Genomic DNA, 19,862 nt, shown 5'->3' on the forward strand with positions numbered 1-19,862 from the left:
TTAAACATCTACATTGCTTTTTGCAGATACTTGGTTACTTTGACTATGCTTTCACCGCTATCTTTACTGTTGAGATCGTGTTGAAGGTAAATGCCCTGTGTCCCCTGTCTGTGCTGTCACTAACCTCATTCCAATAACACTCCAAACGTCTCGTTGCCTTCCAGGTCCTAGGCTATGCAGATTATGTCTTCACTAGTATGTTTACATTTGAGATCGTATTGAAGGTAACCCCATAGAGTGACAACGAGAGCCTTGCTGCATTCTCTCCTTGTGTGTCACCTGCCACTCAGTGCAACCTAGCTTGTTTGTTTCCTTTCTCTTATTTGCTTTTATTCTTCATGGCACCTCTTTTAAAAAGCAACAAATTACTATTTTGGACTTTTTGGTTGCACACACTAACATTAACACGAGATTTGTTAAATTATCCTAATCAAAGAGCTTCTCATGGGGGAAGGAAACATCACATGAACATGACATTATTCTCACTTGGGTGTCACATCATTGGGGCAGTCATCGCTGAAACGATTTTTGGTGGAAATGTGGAAAACAAGATGCAACCTCTGTTTGCCTTGCAACAAAATTTTATGGGGTGTTCCGACATTTTCAAAGGCATTGGCTGAAGTTGAGGTCAGGGTTTGTGTTGTAGCAGCATAAAGCCAGCTCCAGTCAAAGCTACGAAGCTCCATGCTTATCATACTGACTGCTCTTCAGAATTACCATAAAAGAGGGGGCACAACCAACCATGTTCCTGCCGAGCATGGTTCAGTCTGCTTTCCCTGACTGGCTGCATATCAATGTAAAGTCGCTTCTGCAGCTGTTCAGGCAAAAATAATAAACAATTGATAACTTTACTGCTTTTGGCCTTTATATTCTCAAGCGCTCTTAGTTAGCAGTCTTGTGTCTTGGCCTCTCTGCAGGACTTCACATTTATATGTGCTTGGAAAACAAGCATTTTACTTTCATTATTTGAAGAAGAGTTATTTTGGCTGTTTTTTCTTCTCTGCCTGCTGAACTGCAAAGTTTCAACTGGGAGCTGCCTCCAGTTTAATCTGAGCATTTAAAGAACATATCAGAATGTGCTTTAAGAGGACGGCCAACATGAATGTGACAGTAAGGCCATTCCTAGTTTCCAATCCCTATAAATAGAGCTGTTACAGGTTTGACTTCATGGCAACAAAATGCATGTTTGATTGCCTCATTCCATAGTGGATTGCGAAATAAATGACTTACTACTACATTCATGTTTTTAAGGGTCGTGGGGGTGGCGATAGTAGAGTTAGCCTTCCTGCTTCACAGCTGTGAGCTCGCCACCCCAAATCAGAGTGATCTAAAAGAGTGTGGAGGCGTGTGTGTGTGTGTGTTTGACTGCAGGATTCTGAGTGCTGAGAATATTCCTGTTTAAGCTGTTTATATCGGCTGTGTTTGAGTCCTCTGCAGTATGAAATGTAGCACTGTTTGTGTATAAAAAGCTGTAATTTTTTTGCACCTCTAATACCATCTGTCCTCTCCTCAGATGACAACATATGGAGCTTTTCTCCATAAGGGAGCATTCTGCAGGAATTACTTTAACCTCCTGGATCTCTTGGTGGTCGGGGTTTCTCTTGTCTCTTTTGGCATTCAGTGAGTATAAAAGAAAATTTGATCTGCAAGCAGTCATGATAGGATCTAAGCCTCTTTTGCAGGTCTGTTCCTGCACGCATCTCTCCTGGCATACTTCTTCTGCATTTTCTCAGATCTCTGGAATCAGATTTTCAGAATTCCCCACTGGGAATATTAGAGCTTACCCAACATTCCCAACCACACAGAATATAGTGAACTTTTCCAGTATTAGCAATTTATTAGCACTTTGGATGGTTTTCATCTCAATACACCACTGACAAATATTGTGTTATGAAATATCTGTGAATATGTGCCTTTTATTGTTTGAATCTACAAAATAGAGAGGAGTATATTTGTTTGTTCTGTAATCTGATAATAGTTTCCACTAAACAAAGAACAAATCTGTTTTTATTTATAGCTCAAACGTTCCCAACTCTGATATCAAAGCCTTTTTAACTCCAATTTCTGTGACAAATTGAATGCAGCATCCGACTTGTGCAAGTCTTTACCAGTAAATGTTGTCTCTCCTCCCAGTTGACTGACAGTCTTTGCCCAAAACCCATTCCAGCAACTCAGATGGTATAAATTTTGTTGTCAAAATCTGACAACAAAATGTGTTGAGCAAAGGGAAGATAAAAATAAAATACTTTAAGAAGTGTTTTCTGTGTTTAGATATTTCTCATTTCCGAACACAAAAATCTCTGAATTGATTTAACAACCAATTAACAAGTTTATATTATTAGTGCCCTCTTTTGTTCAGCCTAAATGGACCATTGTCAATTATGCATTTGATTTAGCTGAGAAATAGATACATTTTCAAATGGTACATAAAAGCAACTTCAGTTCTTAATAAAAAAAATAACCCTTCAAAAAGTGTTTTAAAGTTTCCTCATCAGTCATATATTGAAGTCACAACTGAGTTTAAGATGCAGGTGTTATCTTAAATCAAGAACGTCATTAAAACTAGAATAACTGCCACATTCTTTTGCCTATTGGGGCTTGGATCCCTAATGTGTCACATTTGGCACACATTTGTTTCAGGTTTTAAATTAAAATAAGATATCACAGTCTTTTCGTTTGGTGTCACTGAGGAATGGTTATTTATTTGGTTTTCTCAGGTCTTCGGCCATCTCCGTGGTGAAGATTCTCCGAGTTCTTCGAGTGCTTCGACCCCTGAGGGCCATCAATAGAGCCAAGGGCCTTAAAGTAAGAACTGAAAACATATTTCTACACTAAAACTACAACAGCTTTTGGTTCAGGTTGATAATTTTTTGGTCTCTTTGTTCCACAGCATGTTGTTCAGTGTGTCTTTGTGGCAATCAGAACTATTGGCAACATCATGATTGTTACCACTCTACTTCAGTTTATGTTCGCTTGTATAGGTGTCCAGCTATTTAAGGTGAGCAGCACTCATTTATAAAGGTAAAAGTAATTTTATTTATATAGCACATTTTCAGCAACAAGGCAATACGTGCCACCAACAAGGCCTTGGTGGCACGTTGACTAAGACATTATGAAGACAGATCATTTTGAAATGAATAGTAATTAGTATCAGCATAACAATTATTTTTTTGCTTTATAGGGAAAATTTTACCGCTGCACAGATGAGGCCAAGTCCAGTCCAGTAGAATGCAAGTAAGTTTCAAATTTCTTGTTTCTTGACCTTCATTTATCACTAAATATTGATTTTCACCCTCCACATAATTGTTCATTTTCTTCTAGAGGCACATACATCCTGTATAAGGATGGAGATGTTAACCAGCCGACGATCCACAGGCGGGTGTGGCACAACAGCGACTTCAACTTTGACAATGTCCTTATGGCCATGATGGCCCTCTTTACTGTTTCCACGTTTGAAGGCTGGCCGGCGTAAGACTCAAACATTTTACTCTCAAAGTGTCGAGAGTCCAGAGTTTTTATTAAAGCGATTGACATACATGTGTCTGCTTAGGTTGCTGTACAAAGCCATCGACTCCAACAGGGAGAATCTGGGACCCATTTACAACTACCGTGTGGAAATTTCCATCTTCTTCATCATCTACATCATTATCATTGCTTTCTTTATGATGAACATCTTTGTGGGTTTTGTCATCGTCACATTTCAAGAACAAGGAGAGAAGGAGTATAAAAACTGTGAACTTGACAAGAACCAGGTAAAAATCTCTACAACTGCGGTTTATCAGTACACTCTGGCTCTGACTCACCACCTCTGTCTTTTGTCCAATGTGAGCTGGATCTCAGAGTCTCTCACACAAGATACATAGCACTAACTAAATGACCATCAAGTTATATAAACAATTTATTTGCATTTTTTCATCTGGTTTCAGTTTTGTTGTTTCACAATCTAAATGTAACTTTTATCATTAAAGCAGAAAAATGACAAAAACCACTAGAGAAATGCTTTCTGCTGTACATACATCATCTATGTCTCTTTATCTATTAAAATCCTAGCTAACTGTTCACTAATATCGATAAACTTTTCACTAATATCGATCCCAAAGGTTTTACAGGATTTAATCAAGGAGGCAGAGATTGTTTGAAAATTCACCTTTCATGTCTTTATGTCTGTGCAGCGTCAGTGCGTGGAGTATGCTCTGAAGGCCCGTCCCCTGAGGAGATATATTCCCAAGAACCCATACCAGTACAAGTTTTGGTATGTGGTGAACTCCACTGGCTTTGAGTACATCATGTTTGTGCTCATCATGCTCAACACGCTCTGCTTGGCTGTCCAGGTAAGAAATCAAGAAAACGTTTACTTCAAACCAATTTTGAGTACAGTACACATGATTTCTTTGTTTGCCTCAATTGTATTTGTTAGGTTTACAAATGATGATTTCACATTTTAAAATAACTTTATTTTTGCTTTACCCTTCCTATTTATTTTCTTTTTCAGCACTATGGCCAATCAGCACTTTTTAATTATGTAATGGACATTCTCAATATGGTTTTCACTGCTGTTTTCACTGTGGAAATGGTTCTCAAGCTCATCGCATTCAAACCAAGGGTGAGTACTATATACAAAATAAACAGAAACATCATTAATTAATAAAAGTAAGATTCTGACTATTTATGCAATTAATTAAGCTGTCATTTTGAGAAATATATTATCTTTTAACACAAATAAAGGCTATTGTATAATTAGAGATGGAAAAAGTAGAAACTTTATTTATTTTGCTGATAAATTGAGGTTGTGCAACCGCAATGTTTATCTGAAAATGAGAAATTGAAAATAAAAGGATCGCTGCTTCAGAAAAGAAATAAATAAGAAAATAAGACTTTTCTTATTTTTCACTTGTCATGAAATTTAAACTCAATCCACTACGTTAATGGGGGTCCAGCTTCTTTGTCCAGATTTATGTGAAATAATCTTTCTCTTTGGAACATTTTTTTCATATTTCCACTGGTACGTTCATGACTTTTCTTTGGTGACAAGAAAACGTGCCTGTTTAGTTCCCACAACTGTTACTTTGGCTGGGTTAATTCAATATATTAATATTGCTCCCAGTCAGAAAAAAGTTGGTAAAATAAAAATTTAATTTAGAGCTACAATCTACTAAGGATATGACTAATATGTTGTGTTTACCCAAAATTATGGAAGTACCTAGGTTTGGAGCAAGCAATCCTCTTTCCTGAGCCGGTACACACCTCTTTGCTTCTGCTCTGCTCAGTCGGCAGGAGATAAAAGAAGCAGCCATGCGCTTACTGCAGCACTTTTTACGGAGATTATCTCCCATGCTGAAAATTATGCACTTTTGTTGCACCTCAGTGTTGGAGACCTGCATTTCTACTGAGAAATTGAGTTCTGGGTCATCGCTGATCTACAGCAGATACGCCTCTGAATTGGCAGACATGTGTAAAGTCGGTGCCAATGAGTGCAACACGCCACTTTAACCAACACAGCTGCTGTCCAGCCTGGTTAGCGTCATTGAGTCATTTGGCCTTTGAATTATGAAAGGGTAACAGCAGAGGGCACATAAGGATTTTAATCATTAAAAAATCCCATTAATTAATGCTAAAATTTGACTTTGAATACTGTGTAATGAACCTGAATGATAGTGAGATGTTCAATGTGTTTTTTATCTGTTTTCATTGCTTGATTCACAGCTCTGTGTTCCAAAGAAAGACAGGATGCTAGTAAGAAAAAATGTGTTTTGCAGTGCTCAGATCTTTTTTCTTTAATCGCTGTCTTTGCAGCAGTTTTGCTTGTAAATTTATTGTTAGCATGACTTTCGGTGTGGATTTTGTTCCCTTCAGCTTAACAACACCCTGTAAATCAATGCGGTGTAATTATGGGCCCTTCAGCTGAGGATGTCAGCAGGGGGCTCCCTGTGTGTTTTAAATTAGAAGTATTAGTAGATTTAAATTTCTGTGTAAGAGTTGAAAGGCTTTTTGTTTATTTTTGCTGACTTTACACTTGACCCACACATCATTCAGGGATATTTTGGGGACGCCTGGAACGTGTTCGATGCCCTGGTAGTCATTGGCAGCATAGTAGACATTGTTCTGAGTGAAATTGATGTAAGTAAATTCAGCTACCGTTTGCCTCGCCGCTTTTTCGTCCTCTTCCTCCTCTGGTTCAGCAATGCTTCTGGCAGGTTTCTGCAGCAGAGCTACCACTTTTTGTTTTCAGTCTGATCCTTCCTAATGCTTTATTTCTGTTTCTCTTTCTCCTCTCCTGATCCTGCCATTTCAACTTTTTTTTAATTTCATTTTTATTTCAAATTCCTCTCTGATTTCATCCGTCTGACTGCTTCCATATTCCCCTGTTCACTGTCTTTCATTGCCCTTTTTACCCTTAAATGTTGCCTCCAACAGCACTATTTTGCTGATGCTTGGAACACTTTTGATGCCTTAATTGTTGTTGGTAGCGTCGTCGATATTGCTATCACTGAAGTGAACGTAAGTACTACTTTTCTCTGACTCTAAAGTTAAACTGAACCCTTACAGAAAGCCAGATGGTCAATTTAAATGTGTTTAAGTTAAATAAATAGTTGTAATAGCCTTCTCATGTAGGCATTTACATATAAATGCCATTGACTTTGTGTAAATGATTAAAAAGGTGCACCACTGTTAGATTATCATAAAGCGCCATTGGCTGTTTTGTAAGCTTCAGTTTGACTTTCAAATAAACTTTTACAATGCCTTGCAAAAGTATTAGTGCCCCTTGAATTTTGTCAGATGTTGTTACATTGCAGCCACATACCTCACTGTATTTTGTTTTAATTTTGTGTATTTGACCAAAACGAAGTAGTGAAAACTTGTAAAATGAAAGAAAAACGATATATGGTTATCTGTTTTTTTGTTTGTTTGTTTGTTTACAGATAAATGTTTTTAAAAATGTACCATGCATTTGCATTCAGACCTCTTTACCCTAAAAGCCCTAAATAAAATTTCACTACAACCATTTACTTTCAGAAGTCACCCAAATAGTAAAAAAAAGCAACGTGAAGAACAAGTTTGTAGTTTTCCACAAGCAAACATGAGGAAGATGGTGCTTTGGTCAGATGAACTTGAATAAATTTGAACTTTCTGATTTGCATAACAAATGCGTGGTATGCTGGAAAAATGACACTAGGCATCATCTTGAACACACCATTTCCACAGAGAAACATGGTGGTGACAGAATCATGGTATGGTAACAGAGACAGGGAAGCTGGTTAAAGTTAATGTGAAGATGAATTGAGCTGAATGCATGACAGTAATGGAAGAAAAGCAGCTAAAGAGGGAAAGATTTTTTTTTATCTTCCAGCAGGGCAGCAACACTAAACATACAACCTTGAATAAGTTTAGAAGAATTCAAATTTATTTTCAAGAAAGTTTCAATTTCACTTCACTTTTATTCAGTTTTGTTTTGGCCTATCACATAGTGTCTCTCTAAAATGCATTGAAATATGTGATTGTAGCATAATAAATAGTAAAAACAAGTTTAAGTGGTAGGAACACTTATGCAAGACAGTGTATTTATTGTGTGTGGTATTTACATAGAATTTATTAAACTTAATAGACTGTGGTTTTCTCTACATGTTTTATTGTGACTTCGGCTACGTATCATGATTGCATATATTATGTACATAATTGTTTACCTTGGAGTGTCACAGGAACTATTCACATTTTTCTGTGATCTGAGGTCTGTGTTCGGTTCAGAATGGGATCCGTTTATGATGTGGTAATCTAATTCTTGTTTTTATTCACTTTTTTCCCCCCATAGAAACTTGTAGAGGCAAGTATGGAAATAAAAAAATGTTGCTTGTGTGTAGCTGGTTGTTGATGACAACTTTATCTTTTGATCCCCTTTGCAGTTGGCTTAAAATTAAAATACTGATAGGATGAAAGAAAGATGGTTAGGGTTTTCTTAAGAGCACAAAAAATATTTTACTTACCTTTAAAATTTATATCAAGAGCATAAATGACTTTTGGAACAGAAAAAATATTTTTCTTTCTGCAAAGACTAAATGTAAGGTATTTGGGATTTCAGTTTAAGGCACTTGAAACTCAAGCTGTTCCTTGCAATACTTTAAGACATACTTTTAGTGAAATATGTATGATTTTGAAAGCTATAAGATGTAGCTCATCATAAACAGCTAAGATTTTTTGAGTCAGGTTATGTGGAGTGGTTATGAGCAGTCTTTATCTTACCTGCAGTACACAGCAGTATGAATTGTCCAATATTGGAGAAGCAGAGATTATTTTTTATTTGCTGTAAAAAGCAAAACAACCGCCTGCTGGAGTGGGGCCGGTGCCCAACATCTCTAAACTCAAAAACTAGCTAATTATAATTTTGTTCTGTTGTTTTTGCAGTCTGTACGTACACGAGTGTTAAGATAATAAACACTTCTTCAAATATGACAATGTAGCAAACATAATTTAATTTCCTAGTAAATCAGTTTTTTGGACATGCAAAAAAAATAATACACATTATGATCCTCTCAGCCTAGGAGGCTAAATCATTTATGTAACGCTGCTATTAAGTTAATGCAAAAACTATTCAGATATTCTATGACTCAGCAAAAACATTACTTAATCTTATTTTATTGCGTACAGAAGCTCTGTCTACACTAATAAAAAAACACTCACAATAAAATAGTGAATGCTTGAACTGGCAACAACCTATGCTGTTTTTATTAATTCAGCTAAAATAATACTTGATGGGACTCCTATATACTTTCTTCCCCTGATGGTTTTACAATCACCTTGGATTTCCACACTTTAAACCCGCATAATAAATATTTGGGATTTCCAGCATATAGGCATGAGAAGATAAGAATCAGTGTCCCAGCATCTTCAAGTTCCCTGATTAAAAAGCACATTAGGCACAACAGTGGAGACTTTCTGACTGAGAAAAGAGTAAGGCCGTATTAAAGCTATTCAAATACATTCACTTAAAGGGAAGTCATTTTGTGGTGTTACGTAAATCTTTTAGGTAGAGATAACAACTTATCTTTACCTAATAAAATCCATGAGACAACTGCAGGTAAGATGTCGACTGTCAATAAATACTCCACAAAACCTCACCAATTTAGCAGTCCCTCCCAAATAATCACTTTCAGACTTTAATGACTTTAACCCTCTTCTTCCCTTCCCGAGTGCTCTCATGTCTGAGCTGCAGTGCTGTTTTTCTGGAGTAACAATCAGTGTTTCTGAGTGTTGCATGACTGTGTTAATGAACACTAACTTTGCTTAAAAGAACAAATCATTGTGAGTTTTCAGGTTCTCTGTGTTATGCATGTGTGTTTAACATGTGTTCAGTGTTTAATCCAGCTGTGAGTGTGTGTAGGATTGAGGTTGTTGTGAATTTCACAAGGGCGTTCATGTTTCAAACACCTTTCATGACATTTATTTCTGTGTAACCTGCACGCCTGTCTTTAACTGAATGTTTCATTTAATCGTAGCAGCTGACGTGTTGTGTGTTTGCCTTGTACATCGTCCATATTTTCATCTTTTTTCCAGGCATGAGTTAAACAGCTTTTTAAAATTCTGGCCTGAACTCACTAATTGCATGTTGGTGGGTCAGACAGTCATCTCATAACCTACCGTCCTTTCCACATCTGCCTCTCACAGATGACAGTCGGCCACACAGTCCCTACCCTTCCGGTCAGTGTTTTCCATACAGCCTTGTGAAGTTTGTGCTTTTTGTTGGTTTGTTTGTTTGCTTGCTGTCCCCATTACTTTTTTTTCTCCAGACAGAATGGCCCTGGAGTTAAAACTAAGAAATTCTGCACAACATTAAGGATAACATAAACAAAATTATTATTTTTTTTAAACTGAAGCAGCATCAAAGCATTAATAATGTTCTTACCTTAAAGTTGTGTGAGAAACTGTGGCTTTGCTTACAGCTGATATTTTTGGGAATGGATCAAGTCATGTAGTGACCTGGAAGTAATTCAGTTTCAACCGAATAGACAAATCAAATCAAATGAAGGATCTTAGCATATGTTGCTATAAAAATGCACAATTAGAGGATTGGCTAATGAGAAGCATCTTTTTTAGCATTTTCCTATTGAATATGAATGACGCCAGCTGAGTCTGAGGTTCTTTGATGATCTTGTGTTTGTGTCTCTTTGAGTGACTGTTTCTGTGTTTTGTTCTGTCTCTCTGTAGTGAGCTCTTAAAGCTCTGAATGGAGCACATGTGTAGCGCAGGTGTGTAAACTCCAGTCAGGTGCATGAACTCTGCCACAGTAACTGTCTCCTTTTTTTTTCCTCTTTTCTCCCTTTTCACTTTCCTGCTTCATTATTTGAAGGTGCATTTTAATAAATTAGAAAATCATCAAAATGACCATTTATTTCAGTAATTTAGTTCAAAATGAGAAACTCCTTTGTTAGATAGATTCATTTGTCCAATATATCACATGTGGGCAACAAAGTAAAATATTTTTTTAATGTGTGAAAATTTTATGTGCTGGCAAACACATTCCTGACAGATGGTTAGCAGACAGACATTGATCCCCTTCATAGAGGGTGAACCAAAAAGGTAATTCCTAAGCAACCTAGTTGTTTACAGGGCATTGTATTCAATCATAATAATGGAAAGTTGAGTGAAAGGAAAATGTTTGGGTGTAGAAAAGGGTCCACAAACAGCAGGGGGTAACTGAGGCAAGGATCTTAAAGCAAAGCCCATTCAAGGAGCAGATTTTGGATCAATTTAGAACTGAGCCATCACAGATACTCAAATCCTGGACATGATGCTGGTACATCCTTTGTGTTAGAGCACTTCTGACCAGAGTTAACAGTATTTAACTTGGGACAATGAGAATTTTTTATAGAAATCCAGGTTCCAGATTGTGGAGGAAAAGTGAAGAGGCACAGGATCCACTTTGCTTTATCTTCAAAGTGACGTTTCCACAAGCAGAGATGTTTAAAACCACAGAGAAGCTGTTGAGGATGCAATGTCATCAAGATCAGAAATACCAAAACAAGTAAATCAGAAAAGCTAAATGCTGCCCTTAGAGGAACCTATGATTCCTGGAAGCATGGATGTATTTTTGGCAGATACTTTTGCAAATCATAATACTTAAATTTCTGAGAAACTAAATTTTGTTAGCTGTCCATCATAATCACCAAAACTAATGCAAGTAAAGTGATGACATGTATGCCTCCCAATCTTTCTTATATCCAAGTTCCACTTTTTCAATGGGTTTAATTAATTTTTATTTACTGAGAGGCACCTGTATCTTGCTTTATCTTCTGTCCCAGCATTTTTCTCAGTTGCTGGCCTCTTCCTCTTCCTCTCTTGTTTTCTCTCTTCCCTTTGTGTCGCTCACCCGTATCTTTCTGCACCGGACTGTGAGAGCGCCCTGCTGTGGCTCTTTAATTTCAGGGCACTACTGGTATGCATGGTTTGCTGCTTTGCTCTGAGGTCACCACTGGCTCTAAATCATTTGAATGTTTTGCGCGTGCAGTGCTACCCCAGCGATGTGGTGACGCAGAACGCATGCTCCATTAACGCTGTGTCCAGGATTACCTAAAGAACCTCCTCGAGCTAATTCTGAGTTGCTTTTATTTTTAGTTAAATCATCTCCGTTTATTTCTGCAACTCATGCTGACGGTTTGTTATGCTGAGGAATTGGAATGACGCCACATCTGTCTGGAGTTTTTTTTTGTTTGTTTTGTTTTCAGTGCTGAGCATTCTAAAAAAAGAAAATCACCTTTTCAGTATTTAATAAAGCTTTCTTCAGTTTTAAAACATCGTTCAGTCCATCCACACCACTTGATTAATCAGTGTTGTCTTGAACCTTGACCCTTTACAAATGCTTGCTCATGAACCAAAAAGTGTGTGAATGGGTGCAAAACTGTGTGAAAAATATTGAATTTTGTTGTGTAAAAGGATATGCAGTGCTGTGCAGATATTTTGAATAATTTAAGATTTTGCTGCCAAAATGCCAAATTTCTGGGTGTCTTTTTATACATCCTTGATTGATTATTCTACAGGCTCGCAGAAGGTCTATCAGGGTTTTATTTTTAAATCCTTCTTAGCCCAGAACTTGACTATTTTCAGGGATTTTTTTCAGCCAATAAATTATTCCACCATAATACAATTTAAACTTTAACCCAAGTTACTGAGTCAAAGTAATTTATTTCATAATTTAATTTCAGACTCATTTTTGTGAAAGTACAGCTAATGTGAGAAGATTGTTAGTATAAAGTGTTAAAAGCCCACAGTAAATGAGCAGTAGTCTGTAGTTTAAAAATCAATTTCCTTCACTCCTGATTAAAAGAGATAAAGATTGTTTCCAGACTTTGAGTCTCAAACCACAAGTCTGGAAAATTTGGTTTTGTGACTCAAGTTGGAGTCTGAAACTCAAGACTTCATCTTTTAGGGACAATAACAACAACTACAACTTCCAAGGATGTACATCATTAGGATATTTTAAAGTGTTAATGTCACACAATTCCTCTAGTTTCAGAATGCAATTGGTGAGATCCTCACATGTTTGGGAACATTCAAGTCTAAGTCTGTCCTTTTGAAATACATTAACAATAACATTGTTACCTTTGCAAAGAGTGGCTTTGCATAAGCTGTAGAGTGAAGCTGCTTTGAAAGAATAATTGATTGTAGCATTTTTGCAGAGAAGTTTTTATTTTTGTCATACTCTAGTCCACATTGCTCATTCTGTGCCGTCATTAATGAAAAATGAAAAAAAGTAGCAAGAGTCTAAAGAAAAACTGAAATACCTTCTTAAAGCCCAGGGAACCATTTCAAAATATTCCCAGAAAATCTAACATTTGAATAATATGTACTTTGAAACTATCCGGAGTGTTTTACATAGTTATAGATTTAACATGTTAATTTAGTTACCAAACAGACTTGCACATGTTAAGCTGCTTAATTTGTGCCTGCATTAATGAACTATGCTCATATTTCATGGTTTTTGTGTCCAGGAAGATAATTTTTCTGAAGTCCATTTGTCAGAATTTAAAACCAACAGGGGTTTATAATGAAAACACACAAGTCCAGGGTGTGTAAGAGCAGCTTTTATCACATCATCATTTCACAACATTTACGTGAGTTAGGACACTTACCATTAACATTGTTAAATCTCACCAAAGACATCTCTCCATGGTATCCATTTAGTCCCATGAGTAGTGACCGCTACACTGGGGGGTTGTGATAAAGTTGTGTGCCAGTCGTACGTGTTAATAAGTCTTTTATTGTTGTTTGTCACTCTGATGTCTAATTGTTAAGTCCTGCATAATGTTAAGCTGACATCTTGTGTTGTGGAGTGTTTAGTATCTCCATAATTTACTGTTAAGATAATGCCTGCCAGTAAATAGAGTTTCCATAGATAAATACTTGTCTGTCTTTGTCCAAGATAATGCAGGAGACATGTTTGTCCTGTCAGATGAGAAGAGTAGTGACTTTGTGCTGTCTCCGTCTTCTAACTGACATTTGCTGGCTTTTTGTGACAATAACTTCACATGTAACATGTTTGACCAAATATATGTGAGACCTGCAGGCTCTGTCTAAGTCATTAATACAGGTCTTTGATTTTAAAGCCAACGGAGACTCCTCAGGTGGATGAGATGGGGGTAAGATGCTTTGCCCCCCATGTCAGGGCCATGCCATGTTTGGATTTGCATTTCTTTTGTTATTCTGTCTTCTCATCCTTTTTCATCGGTTGCTGATTTCAGCTTCATTTATCTTGTCATTTACATCATCTTTACTATACTTTTCTCGCATCTATTTCCTTAGTTTGTTTACATATATCCTCAGAACATTGGCTTGTTATTATTCCTAAATGTTTGGAGTTATTTGGAAGAAGGGGTGTCACTCAAACGTGACACTTGTCTCTTGTCGAGTGGGAGTGCCTCTTCACGTTTGTACTGTTGACACGGCTTCATGGTCTCTGCCTCCGTTCTGGCGGCGGGTAGCAACCCATGGATGAGCCTCTGGGATCAGGTCACCCAGCTGTGACCTGTGAACCTCCCGGTCGACCCGCTTGGGTTGGTCCCACTGTGACTCCGCATGCAGTGACTCTGGACTGAGGGTGCCATGCTTGAATAGATATGTCCTGTCAAGTATGGCAAGGTTTTTTTCCAGCATGCCTGCCTCCTTGCTTACTCCCCTTTTTAGGTCTGTACAGGAACAGAGAACATGGCCGTGCTTTGAACACAGACCTGCAGAGACATATCGGCTACAGCTGCACTGCATTACAAACCTTATTACAGTTTTAGAAACTGCCTCCCAGGGCTTTGCTCCAATTTCAGTTAATTTCATGTATAAAAGTGCAGTGCTGCTTGGTTAGCCCATATGTAACTGGTTTGAAGGTCTCCGCTCATCCAGCAAAGCACAGTCAGGCACTCTTGACTCAGCCAATGCAGTGCTAATGTCATAATTATTGAAAATACGTTTTAATCTACAGAACACGGAGGACAGTGCTCGCATCTCCATCACTTTCTTTCGCCTGTTTCGAGTTATGCGGTTGGTCAAACTCCTCAGCAGAGGAGAGGGTATCCGCACATTGCTGTGGACTTTCATTAAGTCCTTCCAGGTGAGGTGGTGTTTATATTCAAACAAAATAAAAAAAATAAAAGTTGACATTACTCCTGTTTTACCTAGTCTCTGTTTTTCAGGCTTTGCCATATGTTGCTCTATTGATAGCCATGTTGTTTTTCATCTATGCTGTCATCGGCATGCAGGTTGGTATAGTTGATCTTTCCCTTATTTTGCCTTTGGAAACTGTGTTTAGTTGGTATTTTATGTGACAAACCAACACAAAATAGTGTGTAATTGTGATGTTTCATAAAAAGGATACACTGACTTTACAAAAATCAGACAAAAGAAGCTTGCATTTGTTAAGCGTATCTTGAATGACTACTTTTTAGGATAATATTTTGTTTATATACTGTATATATAAATCTTTTTGCTGTATGTCTATCAGCTTTGCACATTTAGAAAGTGAAGTCCATCCCATTCTTTTTAGCAAAATTCCTATATCATATTGGATGGACATAATTTCAGAGTAAAAGTTTTTAGTTCTTTCCACAAGTTCTCCATTGGATTTAAGTCCAAACTTAAATCCAATTCTAGTGTATAAATGCTTTTGGGTAAACCATTAAATTGTTGCTCTGACTGGGCATTTTCTCATCCTGTTGGAAGGTTAATCTCAACCAAAGCCTCAAATATTTTGCTGCTTTTAACAAGTTTTCTTGCAACATTGTCCCATATTGTTGCCCAGGCCATCTTTTAGCTGCTATGTCCTTTCTGAAGAAAATCCATCCATCCATCCATTTTCTTTAAACCCTTGTCCCTCTTGGGATTGGAAGGGGTGGTGGTGTCTATCTCCAGCGAATTGAACCCAGGACCTTCTTGCTGCAAGGCAACAGTGCTACCTACTGCACCACTGTGCAGCCCTCTGAAGAAAATCATCACAGCAAAATGTTCCCACTGCCAATTCACCATAGAGATTGTGTTCAGGGTGATGTACAGAGTTAGTTTTGCACCAGATCTGGTGTTTTGATTTTTGTTCAAAGGTTTGAGTCACTGACAGATATTTGATCTGGACTCGACATAAAGGCCAGATTTATGAAAAGAATGACAAACATACTGTATGTTACTGTTGTCCTCTTGCCTGCATTCACAATACCGTGACAAAATGTGGAAAAGTTTAACAGGGATGAATAATTTTGCAAAACACTGTGACTCAATGTGACAAAGAGTTGGTCTAACTTAATTTCCAATGACATTTCTGTTTTTAGGTTTTTGGAAAGATTGCCATGGTCGATGGAACACAAATTAACAGAAACAACAACTTCCAGACCTTCCCCCAGGCTGTGCTCCTTCTTTTTAGGTGTGTTATCTGCAGCCTATAGAAAAATACCTCTGGTTTTTACACTTTCTGGATGTTTAATATGCATCTGCTTTGTCTTCCTGCTTTCCAGGTGTGCCACAGGTGAGGCATGGCAGGAGATAATGTTGGCCTGTATGCCCGGGAAACTGTGTGACCCAGAGTCTGACTACAACCCCGGGGAGGAGATGACTTGTGGCAGTGGATTTGCAATAATTTATTTCATTACCTTCTACATGCTCTGTGCTTTCTTGGTACATACATTTTCTTTACCGAGTTTAATTTCAGTTAGTTATATTACTCTTTTCTTGGCAGCAGGCAACAAGCACAGCAAGTGTTTGTGCTTGTCCTGAACAAGCACAAACACACAGGGGGAATATTTTGTTTTTTCTGCATAAAATAGCAAAGGTTTGCCTTAAAACTTTATTTGCAATGTGTTCACTCTTAAACAAAGCATTTAATGATGCCATAGTGAGCAACTTTTAGTACAAGTTAGTCATGTTTTACATGAATGGCAGCCATTCACAGTTTGGGTGATTTTTTTACTACCGTAAAATATGACAACAATATGTTGTAAAGGTTATGATACACTTTTCAAACTACTTTGTCCAATTCATGCAGATCATCAATTTGTTTGTGGCCGTCATTATGGACAACTTTGACTATTTGACACGTGATTGGTCAATTCTTGGTCCTCACCACCTTGATGAATTTAAGAGGATTTGGTCAGAGTATGATCCTGAGGCAAAGTATGTATATTGTTCCAAATATCAGCTTTCTGTCAAACTTTGGCTCTTTAACTTGTTAAAGTGCTGTTTCTTGTCGTGCAGAGGAAGGATCAAACATCTAGATGTGGTGACCTTGCTTCGTCGTATCCAGCCCCCTCTTGGTTTTGGTAAACTGTGTCCTCACAGAGTAGCATGCAAGGTCTCTTTTTCTCTGTTCTTATTCATTAATGTCACTGAGAAAAAAAAAAGTTTTTCATGTTAAAAATCTGCATCTGCTTGACTTTTTCAGCGGTTGGTGGCCATGAACATGCCTCTCAACAGTGATGGGACGGTCATGTTTAATGCTACACTGTTTGCCCTGGTGCGCACAGCTCTGAAAATAAAAACTGAAGGTACGAACTTCACATGAATAATTTTATATGACTTTATAGCTATGAAGGGAAAGAAAAAGGATGAAAGGTTTTCGAATACTTTATAAACCGCCTCTGAAAAATACTTGTGGCATTTATTTTATCTTGCGTACATTATCATGTAGATGTTTTCACATTGCTAGGCACTTTATTGTTCCAATAATTCATCTTGACACAGAGTTTGTTGTCAAGCTGTAATTTTTGGCAGGATTGCTGGTTTCTCAGTGTTTTCTGTGATTCAGGTAACCTGGAACAGGCCAATGAAGAGCTGCGGGCCGTCATCAAGAAAATCTGGAAGAGAACTAGCATGAAGCTGCTGGACCAAGTGGTGCCTCCTGCTGGTGGTTAGTGGAACTGACTCTTACTTGTCAATAAACTCGTACTTAATAAACGGCATGTAGAGAGGGACACAAACATAAACACAATTTGCAGCCATGCTGTTCACATGTTATTACTAAATGTTCTCATATGAAAGTTTGTTTGATGAAGACAAACCAATTTGTATCTGCTCTGCTCATGTTCTCCTGGTTGTCCTCTCAGCAGTTCGTCTTTTATATGTGTATTTTGTCCACACTCCTTCCTCCTGCCCTGGATGCTGATGGAGACCACTGACTATCTGCTGGGCTTTGGGCTGCATGGCCTTGTAGACCAATGTGCAAATGCATGCTTTCTCTCTGTCTCTTTCTCTAACTAATACTCTCTGTCCCCTCTCTCTGTCTCTTGCTCTCTGACTCGCTCCGTTGTCTGAATTTCTTGTCTTTTACTCACCGCTAGAGCTTTTACAGCTTTATTCTCCTCTCACATATCTCTGTATCCAAAAACTCTGTAGCACTTCAGAATATTCTGAAGCAGTTCTGTTTTAGGGTGGTGGCATGGAACTAGTGTTGCCTCTCTGTCCAATCTTTGTCCCCAGCGTGCTTGTTCAAAGTGACTCAGACCCCTGCTTCAGAATGATTCTCACGCTCTCTCACACACACCTTAGTTCTGCAAAGACATAAAAAAAAAAAACAATGCAAGAAAACATCCATGCACAGCTTTCAACGTAGTATGCAATGTTAGTACTTTTTAGTATTAGGCATACATCGATAAAAGAGATCTGTCGACATGTATGATGCTCAAAGTAGATCTGCATGTTTGCATGTGCAAAAGTAGAACATTTATTTGCAGTGGGTTGGAACACCTTGTTGCCTTCTAGTGAAAATAGTATATAATTTAAACAAATTGGGTAAAAGTATTTATAATAAATGCTGCAGATTTTCCATGATGGAAGATTTAAACCACTTCTATCTTCATAACTTCCTCCAAGGCACTAACCCCACTTATTTTATGGTCGTGATTAAGAATTATTCTGACTTTAAGACTCTTGAAAAAATGTTTTTCGTCGAAGGATTTCTTTTAACTCCATTTCTATCAACCTTATGTACCTGAAAAATATTTCGAAATTTAAAAATTGGAGGACAAGAGAAGTTGTTTAAGGTTGCTTGGAACTAATAAGGTTTTACTTAATGATATTCCTAATTTTAAATGTAATAAATTCAAAATAAATTCATAGCATTGTATTTAGTTTTGTAAAAATGTAAACATTTACTAAAATATCTGTAGTCTAGGAAACATTATGACAAAACAGGAAGGTCCTACTGCAATGGTTCATAAACTTGGCTGACCTTAAACGTGCTCTGAGAAAACTTTAGTATCATTTATTAAGAAGTTGATTTGTTATTATTCTAGCTTACACTATGAGGAAGGACAAAGTGTAACCATTTTTGTTTTACATTTTTGTTGCTTGTAATTACTAAACTAAGATCTAAAAGTAGTTTTAAATTGTAAAAAAGCAACAGATTTGTTGGATCAACAGCTAAATCCAGTAATACTTAACATTTTACAATGGCTTCTGCATTGATGACATAAAGTCCTTATAGGAGTTCAGACTTTCGGAATCAGTGATGTAAAGGAATAGAAGCAGGTTGTGTCTCTGTGTCCATAATTGTAGATAAAGCACAGATTCATCCCATCAGTTAAGGCGCCTTTCATTGCCTGAGTGATTACTACTTCAGCAGAAAGCAGAAAGTAAAAGAAAAGACAATAACCTCTGAGCTGATATTCACTTAAAAATACAGCCAATTTAAGACTTTTGACCAATACTATGCATTAATATGTTAAATTTACCTTAAAAAGCAATTCACATGCAAAAACATATTCAAAAACGTTTTTCCCCATTTTATATTTGTCAGGCAATTTCGGGTGGTCCACAGTTTATACACTATCAGTATGAATGTGCCTGACACACTGAAAACGCCTCTTCCATGCTTAGCTAAAACCTCAAAGGACGTGGGGGGAGGAAGGCCTCTCCTTCTCCCTCCCAGGCTGCTGTGTGTCGTGACCTGCTGACACAGGAAGCATTTGTGTGGTCTGTTCACTCAGATGATGAGGTAACCGTGGGGAAGTTCTATGCCACCTTCCTGATACAGGACTACTTTAGGAAATTCAAGAAACGTAAAGAGGAAGGCCTGGTGACTGCGCACCCTTCCCAGAACAACACAGCCATTGCCCTGCAGGTGAGTGCTTATGTGTTTCTGTGAGAGAATGATCTGTGTGTGTGCGTGTCCGGGGACGTGGGGATGTGTGTGTGTGTGTGTGTGTGGAGTAAGAAATGATCAATAAAAACTGTGAGAATGGATGTAATAAAAATTCAATCAAGTCTGTAACATGTCTTTTTATGCATTTCACTCAGATATCATCAAGTATGCTAATGTCTATGATTTATGATCCAGCAGGGCGTTCATGATCTTGGTGTACAGTATGAATTTGTTCCTGTGGTTTATGTGTCTTTAATTTGTGCCT

At 37.6% G+C, this 19,862-nt stretch overlaps 1 protein-coding gene across 16 annotated transcripts in view; it reads left to right on the plus strand.

Moving 5' to 3' along the window:
• cacna1da (calcium channel, voltage-dependent, L type, alpha 1D subunit, a) overlaps nucleotides 1-19,862 on the plus strand; it is a 75,430-nt gene that overhangs the window by 41,899 nt on the left and 13,669 nt on the right. For 6 of the 16 annotated variants that reach the window (XM_032549205.1, XM_032549207.1, XM_032549215.1 and 3 more), the window contains 22 exons: nucleotides 27-86; nucleotides 165-224; nucleotides 1,514-1,620; nucleotides 2,718-2,805; nucleotides 2,891-2,998; nucleotides 3,182-3,234; nucleotides 3,322-3,468; nucleotides 3,551-3,752; nucleotides 4,173-4,331; nucleotides 4,493-4,603; nucleotides 6,415-6,498; nucleotides 7,808-7,819; nucleotides 13,593-13,625; nucleotides 14,459-14,587; nucleotides 14,670-14,735; nucleotides 15,795-15,886; nucleotides 15,978-16,137; nucleotides 16,505-16,632; nucleotides 16,714-16,810; nucleotides 16,901-17,003; nucleotides 17,264-17,365; nucleotides 19,443-19,576. In XM_032549205.1, coding sequence (XP_032405096.1) covers nucleotides 27-86; nucleotides 165-224; nucleotides 1,514-1,620; nucleotides 2,718-2,805; nucleotides 2,891-2,998; nucleotides 3,182-3,234; nucleotides 3,322-3,468; nucleotides 3,551-3,752; nucleotides 4,173-4,331; nucleotides 4,493-4,603; nucleotides 6,415-6,498; nucleotides 7,808-7,819; nucleotides 13,593-13,625; nucleotides 14,459-14,587; nucleotides 14,670-14,735; nucleotides 15,795-15,886; nucleotides 15,978-16,137; nucleotides 16,505-16,632; nucleotides 16,714-16,810; nucleotides 16,901-17,003; nucleotides 17,264-17,365; nucleotides 19,443-19,576 — 2,235 coding nt within the window. The remainder of the gene's footprint in view (nucleotides 1-26; nucleotides 87-164; nucleotides 225-1,513; nucleotides 1,621-2,717; nucleotides 2,806-2,890; nucleotides 2,999-3,181; nucleotides 3,235-3,321; nucleotides 3,469-3,550; nucleotides 3,753-4,172; nucleotides 4,332-4,492; nucleotides 4,604-6,414; nucleotides 6,499-7,807; nucleotides 7,820-13,592; nucleotides 13,626-14,458; nucleotides 14,588-14,669; nucleotides 14,736-15,794; nucleotides 15,887-15,977; nucleotides 16,138-16,504; nucleotides 16,633-16,713; nucleotides 16,811-16,900; nucleotides 17,004-17,263; nucleotides 17,366-19,442; nucleotides 19,577-19,862) is intronic. The other 10 variants (XM_032549213.1, XM_032549219.1, XM_032549214.1 and 7 more) reach the window with 8 other exon arrangements.

This window comes from Xiphophorus hellerii, chromosome 20 (assembly GCF_003331165.1).
Source record: "Xiphophorus hellerii strain 12219 chromosome 20, Xiphophorus_hellerii-4.1, whole genome shotgun sequence".
NCBI lineage: Eukaryota > Metazoa > Chordata > Actinopteri > Cyprinodontiformes > Poeciliidae > Xiphophorus > Xiphophorus hellerii.